The 17,443-nt window shown below is 45.5% G+C and overlaps 1 protein-coding gene across 1 annotated transcript in view; it reads right to left on the bottom strand.

Annotated features, from left to right (window-relative positions):
- The window catches only part of ASTN2 (astrotactin 2), a 1,142,502-nt gene extending 1,127,156 nt beyond the window's left edge, over positions 1 to 15,346 (bottom strand). The window contains exon 1 of the mRNA XM_036751653.1: positions 14,878 to 15,346. Coding sequence (XP_036607548.1) covers positions 14,878 to 15,346 — 469 coding nt within the window. The remainder of the gene's footprint in view (positions 1 to 14,877) is intronic.
- Between the last annotated feature and the right edge of the window lie 2,097 nt (positions 15,347 to 17,443).

Raw genomic sequence — 17,443 nt, forward strand, 5'->3', positions numbered from 1 at the left:
GTGGGCAGGAAAGCTTAGGATCTTCAGTTCTTCACTACTAAACTTAAGCAAACTCCTAGTTCCCCAAACCGGCAGCACACTGGAGCATAAAGAACAGTCCACACAGGTTAGGTGCAGTTGTGTTGGGAAAGGGAGCAGCCTGGACAAAGATCCCTGAAAGGAGTCAGGGAGGAAGACAGTAGACAATAGACTGGGGAGTAATTAGCTTTGGGAAAGGGGCTGAGCAAGGACATTTATGCCATGTGGAACCAGTGAGGAGGATCATGAGGAAAAGGGCCAGAGGACTACAGCAGGAGATGGTGCATCACTTAGATGTCCAAAACCTGGGACAAACCTCCAGTCATCCCACCCCAGTTATTACTCTGCTATGTAGGCTTCCCACCTTGAGCCACCTGTAAACTTGCTGTGGGAAGGGGTCAAAATCATTTAGTGCTCATAATTTAGTTAAGGAGATCAGACAGACACAGAATAAGAGGAAAATGAAGCTCAGGTCAGGGAGGTTACATGACTTGCTTTAGGTGACACAGAAAAACGTCAGAACCATGATCTGAATTCAGGTCTCCTAACTCTAATTCCAATATTTTTTTCACTACTACGTCATCCTGCCCCAAAACACATTTCTGGACTTCCATTGCTGACATCATTTCAGGAACCCTTTTTTTGAGAATTTCCTTCAAAGATAATTTTACCCCATCATAAGGAAACCAGTCTCATTCCCAAGGCTTCATCTTGTTTTGTGTTAACCCTCCGTTTACCATGTACCTAATTTGCCATACGTGACACAAAAATGATGATTTCCAAGAAATCCACCCCCAGAAAAGCAATACCTGCTGCCATTGAGAATTCTGAGAAGAAATTATCACAGTCCCCTCAAGACAATTCCCTAGAAAGAGTTCCAGCTATTGTTTGGAATAAGGAAGCAAGGCTGTAATAAGGATACAGCCTTTAAAAGGGAATACTTTAAGGTGATGCCATCCATTTCTATAATTCCATGCCTCTAAGGCCTCAGTTTCCCTATCTGTAAACGAGGGCACCCTCTCTAAACATCTTTCCCCATCACTAACATTTTATGTTAAAAGAGTCTTTGTTCTACAGTCCCTTCCAGCTCTGACGTTTTATATTCTAACATGCTTTGCTATATGGCCCCTTCTAGCTCTAAGAGTCTTCTCTTACGATTCTGTAAGTTCTGCTGGTTGTTAAGTAATCAGTCTGATTGCTTTATAGCTACACCTGACAAGTATCACCTCCCCCCTCACCCCCCACACAGAGCCAATTCACAGCTCTGTTGTAGGAGAACAATTTGTTCCTTACTCCCCCTCCCATGACTGTGTCCCCACCTCGACCAATATAGGAAGCGATTCCCCTAAATTCAGCTATTACCAGGTGACTGGAAATCTCTTTACTGCTGATGCTACTTAATGGAAAATTTCTTTCCCTTTTTGGCTGCTTGCAAAGCCACTCGTGACTTAGCCGGCTGCATGAGAGCAGGGCTTTGTCAGGCTTGAGGAGAAGGGAGCGAGGGATGCTCACCCTCCACCTGCTTCAGACTCACTATCTAAAAGCTTCTCTGTGCAGACCGACCTCAGGCAACCCCAGATACTCCTCCCACCCCCTCAGAAACAGCAGGGAATCAATGCTCAATTCTAGCCTTCTTATCCTCTCTAAGGGGAAAATGAACCAGTCTGCTATAGTGGAAAGAACACTGGGCCAGGAATCAAAAGAACTGGGTTCTAAGGCCTGCTCTACTATTAACTGCCTGTGTGGCTTTGGGCAAGTCATTTCACTCCTGAGTCTCCAAAGGTGCTGTGGCTGTGGATCCTCAAGAGCATGTGGCATGATCCCAAGGGGTGTGTGATCGGTCCACTGTAGGGTTGTGTCTTGGCCTTCACACACTCTGAACCCAGATCACCTGGCATACATAGCAGACAGCAGATTGTGTACTCTAAGGTTGTAGCCAGTGCGTAAGAGCTCTATTGCTCATCTCCCTCCCCCAGGTCATTTCCCACATCTGTTTTTTTTAAGTGATAAAAGGAGAGTCTCACAGGATGAGCATGCATGGATGGATTTTTATAAAACTGCCCATTTTCTGCAGAGGAAACCACTATCCTAGTCACTGAGGTTCACAACCTTAGCTCATCCTTGACTCTTTACTCTCCCTCTAGTCAGTTGTCAAATTTTGTTTTTTCTCCCTGCACTACATTTCTCACATGGCTCGCTTTCACTCTCACCCCACAACCACCATCCTAGTTCACTGCCTTATCACTTCCCACCTGGACGACTGCAATAGCTTCCTAGTCAGTCTCTCTGCCTCAGTTTCAGTACTCTCTAATCCACCCTCCACGCAGCTTCCAGGTGATTTTTTTCCATTAAGTACAGGTCTCATCATTCCCTTTTCACACTTCAACTCCAGGGTCTTTTTACTAACTCTAAAAGCAAATATAAGTTGACCTATAACTTATCCTTTTATTAATTTCTATTTTGTGTAAATTTTGTTACCTAAATATTAGTATAGTATTACATATATGTAATTTGTAAATAAGTATTCACATATTAAGAGTGGGTGATTTTTGAAAAATGGTTATTGACGTGGTGAGTTCTAAAGCTTGGAGGTCACTGGTCCAAGGCATCTTAATTCTGTCATATGTAAAACAAATGTTGGAATAAGATGAACTGATCGAAATGAATTCATTAAATACACCTACCTCACCCTTCCAATTCTGCTTTCCGAGGATTTTTCCGTTTTTTCCTCCCCCTAATCCTCAACTCAATTCAAATAATGGAAATAACCTGCTTCCTGAATGTGGGAGAAAATGAGTCATAGGAAAGTCAAAGAACTCTTTCCAGGTGCTCTAGGACTTGCTAGAAAAATCTGATGCAGTAACTCATGCTGTCCTAAGGGGGCAACAAGGAGGAAGAAGGGCAGTGGTATCAGTGGTATCAAACTCAAAAAGAAAAAGAGGGGAGGGGTTGGGCCTAAGCCATACTTAAGGATCCTTGCACAACATATTGACTTAGGATACCACATATTGACATTATCTATATTTTATTGTATTTTTCTTAAATCTTTTCCAATTACATTTTAATCTAGTTCCAGTCTCAACACTCCATCTCATGTTTGATACCTCTGCTCTAGATCCAAAGACTGGTGAATGGAAAGAATATTAATGCTAGAGTCAAAGGACCCAAGTTCAAATACAATCAAATTGAAATACAAATTAAAATACAATCTCTAGTCTTACGTTCTTATACAAAACTGAGCAAGTAAATTTTTGTGTCCTCATATGTAACATAAGGGTTTAGGACTACTATACTATCCTTTCCAGTTCTAAATCTGTTATCACATAATCCTCTGAACTTGAGTCTCAGATAGGGGATGTAGCAGCTCATTGTTATAAAGCTAGTCAGTATTTGAACCCAGGAATTCTTACCTTAAATCCAACACTCTTTCTCTAGTACACTATGCTGTCTCCCTATGAGGATTAGAATATTAAACGCAATGTGGGGTACGGCATTGGATTAAAATATAATCCAACAATGGGATAGAGCCTCCCACTTCTTGGTTCTAAGTTCTTTCTACTACCCTACAACAAGGTCCTTTGAGGCCAAACCACCAATGCCAAGCACAAGGGGATGAGGGAAGGCAAGGAAAAAGGGAGCGAGACTTCAGGATGAAAGCTTCCCAAGTCAATTTTCCAAGCCTGACTTTCATGAAGTTAACCCCAATAGCCATAGCAGTGTCTGTAAGTCACAGAGGAACTGAGCTCCATAAATGCCGGGAGGATGGAAAGGGACTACTGGGGTGCATACATCTATAGGCTGATGGTTACCTTGAGCAGAGTGGGCTCTGACCAGGCAGGACTGTAGCTAAGTGCCTCTGGCATTCTCCAGGTTGTACCACCATCACTACCACACCCCACCTCCCAGTAGTTGCTAATTCTGAGAAAGAGACAGCTGCATAATTAGGCATGCTGCCTTTGGAGCCCTTTCTCAGAAGGTTCCTACAAAATGTTTCCTTATTAAACGAGGATGGGGAGGGAAATGGAATGAAAACTCCATGTTTCTGCACTTTGTACACATTCACATGACAGAGGGATACTTGGAAGGAGGGTACTAAAAGGATAACAAACTGTGAATATCCAAGTCTCTATGACCTTCTGCCAGTAATAATCATAACGATAATAGCAAACAGCTCACATTTTTATAATGCTTGAAGATTTGAAAGGGCATCTTGAACTCCTTCCCCCAGAAATGGGTTGTCATTATCACAACAGTCTCTCCTCCTTGGTCTCTCTAACTTCAGGCTCTCCTTCTTCCCATACACATTTAGCCAGACTAATATTCCTTAAAGACCACATTCACTGCATCATTTGCTCCGAGATTTTGAACAGCTCACAACTTCCTGTGATACCCAGACTAAACACCTCTGAATCCAATAGAGGAGAGCATTAGCTTTGGCAATATAGAAACATGGGCCCCTGATAGACAGTAGACATTTAATAAATATTTCTTCTCTTCCAACTTTATGAACAATGTGAATGAGGACCTTAGTTTTCTCATAGAAAATGAGTATAATACTAAGATTACCTATCTCTAATGAAGTGATATTCTTCATCACCACAAAGTGCTACGTAAAAGCTACTTATCCTTCTTTCAAAGTTGTCCAATATTTGATTTTGCCCCACATTCCCCATCTTCAATGCTGCCCCCCTTTTTATGAACACACACTCTGCTCATGTCAGGTATTATCAACATCCTACAATCAAGTTCCCTCCACTTCCCACTTTATGCCATGATATTTTTTTGTGGTGTCATGGAAAAAAACACTGACTTGGGAGTCAGAGACCTCAGTTCAAATTCTCCTTCTGTCATTTATTTCCCACTTGTTTGACGTTCAAGTCACTTTAACTTTTTATTATTGTTGTTGTTGATTCATGTCTTCTTTGTGACCCCATTCAGGACTCTCTTGGTTAAAAATAATTGAGCAGTTTGTCATTTCCTTCTCCAGCTCATTTTACAGATGAGGAAATTGAGGCAAACAGGGTTAAGTGACTTGCCCAGGGTCACATGGCTAGTAAGTGTCTGAGGCCAGATTTGAACTCAGGAAGATGATGAGTCTTCCTTATTCCAGGTCCAGCACTCTATCCACTATCCCATCTAGCTGCCAACCTATCTAACCTCAATCTCCCCATCTCTAACACTAAGTAGGTGGATTAAATGACCTTTAAGGTCCCCATTGCACTAATTCTATTGCACTATGATCCTTACCAGTGAAGAATGATAGATTTAGTCAGAATTGGAAAACCCAAAATTTAATCCTGGCTCTTGCATTTGCTCTCTGTATGACCTTGAATGACCTTTAACATTTTTGAACCTCAGTCTCCTCACCCATAAAATTAGGTGGGGGTACTTGATATTATCTGGGAATCCTTCTGGATTTAAATCTGTGATCCTATATTCATTAACTATCTTTGAAAGCCTACTTCAACCCAAACTGGGACGCTAACCTCCTTCCCTGGCTACTTTCCTAACTACAATCCCTCCTCCCTTGTTTAATAAAAAGAAGACCCCAACAGTTGGAGGTATGCCCTGTCCTATAAGCCAAAGCCTCAGAATTATAACCTGTATGTTTATAGTATCCCAGTCCCGTACCTACCCCCCAAGACATTCTGTGAGGTAGGAAGTATAAGGATTTTAAAGGTTTAAGGCACAAAGAGGAAATGTGAATTAAACTAAGTGCTCCAGGTAGTAAAGCTCCTCCTTGTGAATCGAATGAACTTGGAATTGAAATGGAGCCTCCCTTCTTCAGATCCAAACTTCTTTTCACCATAAATACTACAAAGACTTTCATCATATTGCAAAGGTAAAAGAGAGTCCTTAGTGATCTTCTAGTTCAACTTTCTTTTATAAATGCAGATTAGACCCAGAATGGGGCAGTGACTTGCCCAAAGTCACATAGCTAGCTAACAGAGCTGTTTTCTGGATAACAGACCAACCTCCTTTCCTCCCTGTCCCTCTTTAACATGAAAGGGTTAGAACAAAACAAAATATTATAGAAATGAACGAGCTTGGCTCTGGAGAAGACTTAGGAAAACAGAGCTTCCTCTTGTTTTTGCAGAGTTGGGGGACTATGGATATGAAATATTTTATATACTGTCAGTTACCAGTGATGTCTTGATTGGTTTTGTTGAAATCAACTGCTCTCTCCACTCTTTAAAAATATTATTCTTTGTTACAAAGGATAAGCCAGTGGATAGGGAGGGGAGGGAAATGGAGATATTTGGAAATGAAAGTGATTTAAAAACAAAAGGTATAAATTCAATTAACATAATTCAGGGGTTCTTTTTTTCTGAGTCTGTTCTAAAAATACACTGAATGCCCCTTTAGAAGGTTGTTGGATCAAGTCCAGGACTCATATTTGCCTTATATAATTGTTTTTTTTTTGACTTGCAATAATAGCAGCTGACATTTATATAGTACATTAAAGTTTCAGAAGCATTTAAGCCCACAAGGCAGATAACTACAGGTGTTATTATTCCCGTTATGCAGATAGGAAAATAGAGGCTTATGGAAATGAATGGTCATGTTATCTGGTAAGTATCTGAGGCGGCCTTGGAACCCCGAGCTTTCTGACAAGTCCAAGATTCCACCTACTTCAGGTTCATGGCATATGATTTGATGGCAATGAGAGAGAGAGAGAGAGAGAGGGAGAATGAGAATATACCGGTTAACAACAGTAACTCTGCAGTGAAAGGTCAGTGTTAAATGGGTCACATGAGTGAAGACTGGGGGTTATGAAGGTTGTGGTGGGTTGGAAAGGAGAGAGAAGGCATAATTCTAAGTTCTCACATGCTCAGAAGTTGCATCACCCTTAGGCAAGTCATTTAACCTCTCTCAGCCTCAGTTTCTTCATCTATAAAATGGAGATGCTAATGGCACTTACTTTAGAAAGATCACAGCAAGGTTCAAATGAGATAATATATGTAAAGGTCTATATAAATCCTAGGACAGTTGGTGGCATAATGGATAGAGTGCTGGGCCTGGAGTCAGGAAGTCTTAACTTCCTAAGTTCAAATATGACTTCAGACACTTTAGACCCCAGGCAAATCACTTCACCCTGCTTGCCTCAGTTTCCTCATCTGTAAAATGAGCTGGAGAAGGAAATGGCAAAACTACTCCAGTATCTCTGTTGAGGAAACCCCAAATGAGGCCATGAAGAGTTAGACAAAACTGAACAAAAATATAAATCCTAGCCATTATTAAGATACACGTCTACATTGAATTCATGGGATCTAGAGCCAGAAAGATCCTTAGAGATCCTCTAGTACAAACCGAGGCCTAGAGAGAGGAAGTTGCTTGTGTGACCTTGAGGAAGTAACCAATTAGATCAGGATTGAATTCCAGATTCTCTACTTCCATATCCAGTGCTCTACCATATTACATTTGAATCTTGGGCCATCTGAATTTTGAATGCTGTAGGACCCGATCAGCTTTTGCTCTCCAAAAAAGAGGCTGGGAAGGTGAGGGAAAAAATAAAGCATGTAAGAAATGAGTAGGAAACAGAAAGGAGGAAAGCCTCCTTTCTGGGCTTCCTCTGGAAAGACTGTCTAGAAATTCAGTTTGAAAGGAGTTGCTTCCCTTTCCCTGCTATAGTTAATCTTCTGTTGCCACTAGCTGGTCAGTATAGGTACTTGGAAAAGCAACGGCTCTTTAAACAGGCTCTATCCTCTCTGGTTTTAGGACCTGTGAAAACACCCTTGCTCACTGGATTTTCTCCTCCCTGGGAAAAGTAACCTCTTTCTTTTTGCTTTCTAAAGACCTCCTGATTAATATGGGGAAAGAAAAGTCTTCCATCCTTCCCCCAAAGGCAACAAGTCACCCCCAAATTCATAAGTATTTTAATAAGCTAATGTCATTCCTGCAAGGATAATACTCTATTTCCTCAGAGGACTTCTCTCTCTCCTCTACCCTACCCTGATACAGTTAGAGAAGAGGATGGGAAGGGGAAGGAGGTCGTAATTGTCTGCCTGGGTCCGGAGTCTGAAATATACTCAGTTCTTTCTAACACATCATTAAAGTCATCTGTCATGGTGATGCTTTCTGTTAGATTTATCCCAAGGCTTGTATTTTCCCCCTGGTTTCCTCATCAGCCACCCCCCCCTTCCCGGCTCTGGTCCTTCTGAAGGCAGCCAGGTCTAAGTGGGTTTCTAACAAAAGGGGGTGCTGAGAGGCAAGAGCCTCTGTGGAACAGGGAAAGCTAGCCAGCTCAGAGTAAGCTAACTCCGGGATTCAGCGTACACTGATTAAGATACACAGAATGAGCTGCCTCCCACAGGGCCAATTCAGTACTCGGAGCCGGTACAAATGGTCAGGCTCTCAGCCACGCCACGGCTCACAACGGTAGTTTTCTTTTTGCTTCTATGGCTCCAGAAAATCAGGGCTGTGTTTAGCCCTGGAATCTCAGCTGACTGAGCCCACCTCTTCCTACCCTCTCACCTCTAAACAATGGGGGTGGGGGGTGGATGATCTGTTATACTGCCATCCACCCCAGTTCCTTCTTTATCAAAAAATACATTTCTGTTGCTTCTAGATCGTTAGAAAAAAAAAAACTAATAGGAACACTGCTACTTCTGGGGTAGAGAGATTCTCAAAAAAGATGCAGTAATCAGATTTGAATGAGCAAAGTGGGAATTTTAAGAGGGAATTGGGGGCTAGGAAGGAGTGGAATCAGACTGCTACCTGACAACCCTAGTCTCTAGCTAGAGACACCCCAGGATGCTGCCAGGTACTTCATATAACACTGAAAAGAATAGTGTAATCGACAATATAGTGAGGCAAAGAAGAAAAAGATATGCTATAGCCTTCCAGCTGTATACTGATGCATGCCTCATTCTGTGAATATGGAGAAGCAGAGTATATACAGAGAGGGACTCGAAGCTAGGAAGACATGGATCTGAGCACCGATCCTGTCACTGGCTTTGTGACCCTGGGCAAGTCATTTATCTCTCAATGTTCTTGGCAACTCTCTAAAACTCTAAGTTGCTTAGAAGGTCCTGACCTTCACTGGTAAAGGGAGGCACCTCACCTGAATGGGAATCTAGCCAGATGGAAGCAATTTTAGCCTAATTTAAAACAAAAAACCTGAATTTGAATCCTGATTCTGTTACTTAGTACTTGTATAATCTTGGAAAAGTGGGAAAGTGACCTCTCTCTGGGCCTCTGTTTCCTTATTTGTAACCTAAAAGGGATGGATTAGGTTATCTCTAATGTTCCAGCTCTAAATTCTGAAGTCTAAGGAGTCTTCTTTGTTGATCTGAACAGGTCATTTTCCTACCTGTAGTCCTTTCTGGCCCTTTAAGGCCCCATGTCCAAAGAAGCCCTGCCCTATAGCTAAAAAAAAAAACCCTGAGATGAGACATTTTGAACTTGCAATGTGCCCAATTTCTTTCTCCCCATCCCCTCCCCCCACAAGACACTGTACACCCCCTCAGTTACATGCTTTACATGACAAAGGAAATTACTGAGAGATGTTAAGACAAAGTAAGGTTATTAAATTTTCTTTTCCCTTTTTTTCTGAATCAAAGCTGGTGGTAAACAACTGAACTTCCCCTCCCCTGGCTGCTATTAAGTACAGTGGGAAAGACACATTTAGGTGTATGTGTTAGAATCAAAACTAAATCCCAGATAAGATCTGGGCTGCCTGTGGGAGGGTGCTGCTGGGAGGGGGAAGGGAAGAGACAAGAGAGGGGAGGGGGAAGGGAGTAGTCTGAGAGAGGAAAAGACTGAACCCAGGACACCTGAACTAGTTACCTCTTCTAGCCAAACTCTTTCCTATTTGACCACTTCTTACCCTATTCTCCAAATAATAAAAGAAGGGTGATGATTGACAAAGAATGGAATGACCGTAGCACTGACTGATAGCATTTGTATTTATAATTGTCTAGAACGTCAAGGTTAAAAGGGAACTTAGAGATGACCTGGGTTCAAATCCAAGATTACAATGTGGCCGTGAGCAAGCCATAATTTTCCCACCTCATATGTAAAATGGAGGTAACATTACCTGTTTTCCAGAGTTAAGCAGAAGTATGACAACTGGAATACCATCTAGCTTTGCCCCTTCTTTATACAAATAAGGTAACTAAGGCACAGAAATATAAGTGACTTGGCCAAAGGCTCACATTAGTTAAAAGGTTAAATCAGTGCAATTCCCAAATGACACTATTTCAATTGCCTTCCTCTTGACCCCTACTCATCTTCCAGGTAGGTAACACCAGTTTCCCTGCTCTATTCCAAACCATCAACCATATCCAGATCCTGTTTCAAGGTCCAGGCAACCTTACTCTAATAAAGCTTTCCCAGACCACTTCAGTCCAATGATTTCTCCTCTGGACCAATGGTATTTGGCTTGCTCCTCTGCTCCTTAATCGTATACAGTCTTGTGACTGGCATCTCTTATACTGTCTTAAAATTAAACATGCATTTACATATACGTACACAAACACCTCAAAAAGTGAAAGGATCCTTGATGGAATACCACATAGTTTGCCTCTTCCCATCATTAGTTATTTAACTTTTAAGCCTATTTCCCTAACCATATGGTGTATTCCATAATATTGAGGACTATGCCTAATTGAGGGTTGTATCCCCCACAGTATCAAGCATTCAAGATATTCAATAAATCTTTGCTTTGTATTTTCCTAATGGAATTTCAGTCCCCCTCTTCTCTATTGTGGAAACAGCTTTTTTCTGCCTTTAGGCCTTCTGTACCAAGAAACATGGATTTTAGGACCCTTAATCCCTTTCTGATTTTTGATCATTCCCATCCGAGAAGGAAAGGCCCATTTATTTACCCAGGGAAACTCAAGCCTGCCAAAGAAGGAAGAGATGAAGGCAGGGGAGATGCAGAAAGAAACAGCACTTGTAATTCACCTCCATACCAGTCAAGAGCAGAGTAGATTGTTCAGGACACTTAGGCAGAGGGAGACAGAGAGGAAGAACATCTTGAGACAAAAGGAAGGGAGGATTTCAGAGTCCAGTTTACAGAGGAAACCAGTTGTGCAAGGAGAAATCTCCTATAGATCACAAACAGCCATACTCGATGGGGGTGGGGAGGTTATCCTCTCATTTTTTAAATTCACCTTATGGACCCAAGAGGACTTTTAATGCCAGGGGGTCAGTTGGATAATGTGATGCTGGGTCACTAGAATGAATAAACAGAGTAAATTTCCCCCAAGGACCTAAATGTAGCCTCATCGGACACTACCACCTCCTAGTAGCCCCAGAGAGTCATCAGATGCTTAGTACATCTCATTAACAGATCTCCTTGTACAAGGGTCACAGACTTCATCAGATGAAGGAACTCATACACTCCAGATCTCCTCTCTGGTTAGAAGCAAGAGAGAATGGAATTGTCCACTCCTATTGGAGAAACATAAGGCACGGGAATTCTTCAGAGGCAGGAAAACTGATCGAATGGTTAGGTAGGTGCAGACAAGTGTCTCTAACACCATGAGGCCTAGGGAAGAGGGGATGGCAGGAATACCAAATCTTCCCTTTCTAGCCAGTTGTAGGGCTCTCCACAAAGCTCACTGTGCACCCAGTGTTTACCCGCAAACAGTCTCAGACCAATACAAATAAAAAGCCTCCGTTTCTCTGCATAGCTCCTGCCATCCATCCCCAGCCATCTGCTTGCTGCCGATGCTCGCCAAATTCCCCAGCGGGAAGCAGCACCACCACAGGTCCCTGGCACAGGGCAGAAGAGAGAGATGGGGAGGGCATACCCCAGAAACAGGCAAATCTCCAGGAACAGATCACAGTAGGATGAAGGGGAAAATCATCCACAAGGTGGGTGGGGGGGTTAACCTCAAGGAATGGAACTATACTTCACAGCCTCCACAATTTCTGATACTCTCTAATCACAAAACATTTATAAAGGCTCCTAGTGAGAAAAGAAATTCTTAGAGGGAGAGAAGAGAAGAATTCTAGAGATACAACTGCCCATGGCAAAGAGTTGAGAGAATCCAGGATTTTTAGCTTTCTATTTTATACTTCTGCTTCCAGTCATTTCCATGCCACGATTTCATCTGTTCAATCCTTGGGATCAGAGCTTTTCTGAGAAAATTCTGACCATGAGTTGAAACACAAGACACGGAACCTTGTGCAGTCTGGTCTAGGGAAGCTTCCCAAGCAGCCAAACAGGAGCTTTCTCTCCCCTGCTCCCCCATTCCAAGATTCTGAGGTTCTCATTCTCCTATCTTTCAAGTAGTTCATATCCCCTCTTGTAATTCTGCCATCTGGGTCTCTGAATCCGTTGGGCTCACTCCTTAATGACTCAGGAGACCTTGGTGCAGTTGGGTGACATAACCTGCCTGTTCTATTAAAGGTAGAATGCTGGGGGGTGCCTATAGGAGAAGAAGTTTGGCATTACGGGAGTCTTTGAGTCCCTCAGTTCAGTGACCTGGGGCTTGCCTCCTTAGTAGCCAAGAACCAGAAGGGGAAGGGGGGCAGTAGTGAGCCTATGGAGAACCCTGGCTGCTTCACTGCCGAGATCATAGAGCTGAGCTAGGAGTCTCAGATTTCCTGTGCTATCTGTGGCAAGAAGTTAATACTGGACTCCAAGAGCCCAGGTGGAAGGGGGCACAAAGCTAATTCACAGCGGTGCATCATCTCCCCTTCAACACTCTTTTATCCTTCTAGGCAGAATGGACACTACAGGGGAAGGAATATGCTTTCCCACAGAGGTTAAGATAAACTGCCCTGGGAAGTCGCCCCAGAAGGAACCTTAAACTTGATATGCCTGCCACACCTCCCCCTATATCCTTCTCTCAGGGAAGCCAAGAGCACTCTAGTTACCGTAGGCTGGAGGGCTAAGAGAGGAAAGAAAATCAGAACAGTGTCAAGTGCCCATCTGCTGCCTTTTTATACGGAGGAGGAAGTTCAGGGCTTTGGGAAGAGCAGAGGAAAGAGGAACTCAATTGATATTCAGACATTCTGCTCTCATTCTTTAGCATCTTTGGGATCATAGAATTTTAGACTTGGAATGGATTTTAGAAATTATCTAGTCCATTCCTTTCATTTTGCAGAGGAGCAAAAAGAGACTCCGAGTTGAAATTATTTGCCCAAGGTCATAGGTAGTAAAAGGAGCTGGGATTTGAACTCATAGATCTTACTTTAAATCCAGTTTTCCTCAGTCCCCTCAACTACATCTCTCCGAGTTCTCTTTCTGAAGTGGGCAAGAGTTGAGTGATGACAGAAGGGGAAGAAAATGTCCCTTTATCTTTTGACAGATATTTCCTAGAAGGGAACACAGGCCAAAATCCCCCGTCTGCATCCAGAACAGAATCTCACCTCGCTTGCCTCCCAGGGAGGGCTGAGGAGAATTTGGGACAGACCAAGGGAGGAGGGGTCCTTCGATAAGTAGCACAAGGGTGAGCTTGTGTCTCATTGGACAGACTCTATTAATAAATCTTTCTCGTGGGTCTAAATGGGTGGATGGATAGGGATGGGGAGACATCTAGAGAGAAGGAGAGTAGAAAAAAAAAAACATTTTGGAATGCTCTAGATAATTAAGATACAAAGAGGAAAACCAGCCACTCTTCCGATAGCCCTGAAGGGAACGCTCCTCGGGGACTCGGCCAAACAGAGCAGGCGTCAGTCTGCCCCGGAACTTTCTGATTAAGTTCTCCCTTCACTGTTATTCTTTCAAGCCCTGCAAGTTATTATTTGCAGAAAATCAAGTGCTAAGCCAGGGGAGCTGTGCCTTAAGGAAGGAGTGGAGATCGGGAGACAAGGCATAAGCAGACAAGAAATAGGGGGTTCTAATGCCACTGACCAGACTTTCTAGTGCATTGTGTCAGCGCCTACTTGGAGACAGACCCCACACTAAAGTTCTGCCCTTTCCCCCACGCGATTTCCAGGGGCAACAGGGTCATCCTTATACTGGGCACATTCAGATCGTAAAAAGACCATAATCTAGACAACATTTTTCATTAAGGATCTGCCCGATGTGCCAAATCCCTGGAGCAGGAGGTTCCGTTACTGAAAAGTGGAAGGGGGCGAGGAAAGGAGGTCAGGTGCTCCAGTACAGGGGTTATTCCGCCTTCCCCCATTTCCACGATTTCCCCCAACACACATAGTTAGCTAGTGCATGCGTCTTCTAAACTCTTCTTTCGGCACGACAGCGCCCCGGAGGGGGGAATATAGGGGGAGAGCCTTCTTTTCCTTGCCCTCTGTGCCTGGGAGTTTGCCCTGAGAAGCACTCTGCTCTGTTTGGATCTCCACTGCTCCAAAGCCAGGTGTCCTAGCACTGATCCCAAACCCTGAGGTACCCTAGGTAGCAAATCTGGCTTCCACTAACTCTCATCCCAATCTCCAAAGGGAACAAAATCCCAAATCCACAAGCTGTCATCCCCCATCCCCTCCCCCGGCACCTTGCTTCCAGCTGCTCCCACTCCCGGAGCACACTCGAACCACCTGTGTGCTGGTCCCCTGATAGAGTTGATGGTTGTGAAGGGGTGCCCCTACCTCCCATCTACCTCTGATCACAGCCGCACGCCCCCCACCCCCCAACTCTTTTCCTGTCTCTCTAGTCTCGTTCAGGACGGTCTCCAGATCCAATGCAAGTACCTCACTCCCCACGCCCCCTGGGGCCCTGGGAGAACTCTTCGGGCCCCAAGCCAGAGATGCACGCGGGTTAATGGGGGGTTCTCTCTCTAGCGGATGATTCGGGCCCTGGGGATTGTCTGAGCTCCGAAATACGATGCCCAGTAGAGATACATCCCAGAGAGACAGTCCAGTGAGAGGGAGACAGACTGAGCTCCAGACTCCTACCCCTGGGTCCCACTGTTCTATGCCTCCCCGGCCCCGGGTTCCGCCTCTTACCCAGAGTGAAGAACGGCAGCTCCGTGTTGTCCAGGTCGTCCAGCACTGCGATGCGCCCGGGCAGCTCGTTGCGCACAAAGAGCAGGAGCCGGGACTCTGCGGGGCTGCCCGGGCCGCCAGAGCCGGAGCCTCCTGAGCCCAAAGAGCCTGCCGCCGCCGCGGCTGCGGAGGCAGCGGCAGCAGCAGTGGCGGCTCCTGCTCCGGCCCGGCCGCCGCTCCAGCTAATGTCGCTCTCCCGTAGCACTGGAAGCGTGGACACAGTGACCGTCTTCAGCCGGCACGAGCTGTCGGGTTCCCTGGAGGCAGAGGAGCCGGGCCCGCTGGCCAGCAGCAGGAGAAGAGGGAGCAGCGGGGCGGGAGCGGAGGGAGGCGGCGGCAGCAGAGACGAGCGGCCGGAGCCCGAGCCTAGGCGGAGCCGGAGCCGCAGCTGCCACCGGAGCCCGAGCCCGGGGCTGCTCGGGTCGGCCATGCCTGAGGGGGCCGCGGAGCTGCAGCCCGGGAGGGCGCACCAAGAGGTGGGTACGGTGGTGGAGACGGAGACTGGAGGAGAACAAGGACGCTGGAAGGGAAGGAGCCGAGTGAGTCGCTTTCTAGCAGCCCCCAGCTCCCGGGCTCCGCCTCCCGATCGGCCCTGGACCGCCCCCCCCGCACCGCCTCCCCGGCCCCGCCGCCCCCACCACGGCTCAGCCTGGGACCCACTCTGCTTCGCCCCCCGCCCTGTGCCACCCCCTCCCCATTCACCTTCTGAGCTCGCCGCAGTGACCACCTATCGTCTAAGAACCGAAGAGTCCGACTCCCTGATATCCCTGCACCCCAATTTAATCTTGCCCTTCACCCCAGCATTGCCCCGGATTCACCGGGAGCTCCTCTACCCCCTCCCCCCTCCAACTCCTAGGACTTCACATTGCCCCTCCCTTCTCCCATCTGCCCCCCTCCCCCAACAGCTTCCCCTTCCTCTCCTATCCCCAATATAGAACTGCTTCTCTCCTTCACCCCCCACCCCCAGTATCCATCCCTCTTGTCCCCTCAAGGTCCAGTCATCTTGTGCTTTCACCTCTCTCCACCTGCCCCACCCCAGGCTAATACTGGCAGTCTCAGCTATGGCCTCTCCCCCCACCCTTCTGCCACCCCCAGGAGGGGTTGTCCCCCTATTGCCCTATGTAGCCAGGACATAACTTTGTGTTTCCCCAAGTACACTCTCCACCTTTTTCTTTTGATGCCTAGAGTCCCCTCCCCCCTCGAATTCGTGGGATAAACCCCTCCTCTGACCTACCTCTCCTTTCCTTCAACATTTAGTTATCTTTACCAGCCTTGCGTCCTATAGGCTGCAAATACCCCAACTCTGAGCCCTAAACCTGCCTTCACTATCCCACGTCTCCCACCCCCAGTCCCTTTCCCCATCTCCCCCCCGCTGTTTTAAGGCTCTGTAGCTTAGAGTAGACTAAGTCTGGCCAAGAAGCCCTTCTCCACTCCAGGCTCTCAGCAATGTCCCTGTCATCCCTCTCTCCTGGTTTTCCAAGAGCTTTTTAATGTTGGATGCCTGCTCCTGGGATGCTCAGAGCTCAGCATTTATCAGTTTCTACTCTGGGTGTGAAATTCCTGAAAAGGGTGTGAGGCAGACAAGAGCAGGTCTGTCTGCCCCTCTCCCGACTTCCCCTTAACCCTTCCCCACTCTAAGAGACTCAGGTGAGAAGCCTTTGCCTGCTCCATCTTTTAACCTAGCCTTCTTCTGAACTGTTTGAAGTTGAACCACACATCTCAGCCCTTTAATTTTCCTCATCACTTTGGCCTTCCAGTAGGGTTCCATCCCCTCTCTCCCCCTCCCTCCCTCCCTCCCTCTCTGTCTCTCTCTCTTCCTCTCTCTCTCTCTCTCTCTCTCTCTCTCTCTCCCACACACACACACACACACACACCCTCTGCTGACCTCCCTATCCTATCCAAACTTTCAACTTACCACTCATACATCTTTTTGTTCACCAGGCTCTTCTTTCTAAACTCTATTTCCTTGATCTTTTTTTTTCTTTTCTCTAGATTCACTCTTTCATCTTGTCAACCATTTCTTCCTTACTCATCTTAACTTTAATCTTAGAGTACCTTCTTCCTACAATTTGTTGTACATCTTTCCACATCTGTTCTTCATAGCTTAAGATCATGGGGATCATAGGACTTTTAGAGCCAGGAAAGACCCCAGAGATCATTTCCTCCCTACTTCTTGTTTCTTTTTCTCTTCTTCCTTCTTATTCTCTCTTTAACCCTTCACATGATTCCCCATAACTACCTTTGTTGGGATCTCTTTCACCTAATTTTAAATGGTGTTTTTAATATCTCTATTTGAAGGTATTGTTGTTCAGTTGTGTCCGACTCTTCATGACTTTATTTGGACTTTTCTTGGCAAAGATACTACAGTGCTTTGCATTTCTTTCTCCAAATGCTTAGATGGCATCTGGAAATTTTTTAAAGATGAGGAAACTGAGGCAAACAGGGTTAAGTGACTTGCTCAGGGTCCCACAACTAGTAAATGCCTGAGGACAGATTTGAACTCAGGGGGATGAGTCTTCCTGACTCC

The sequence above is a fragment of the Trichosurus vulpecula genome, chromosome 3 (assembly GCF_011100635.1).
Source record: "Trichosurus vulpecula isolate mTriVul1 chromosome 3, mTriVul1.pri, whole genome shotgun sequence".
NCBI lineage: Eukaryota > Metazoa > Chordata > Mammalia > Diprotodontia > Phalangeridae > Trichosurus > Trichosurus vulpecula.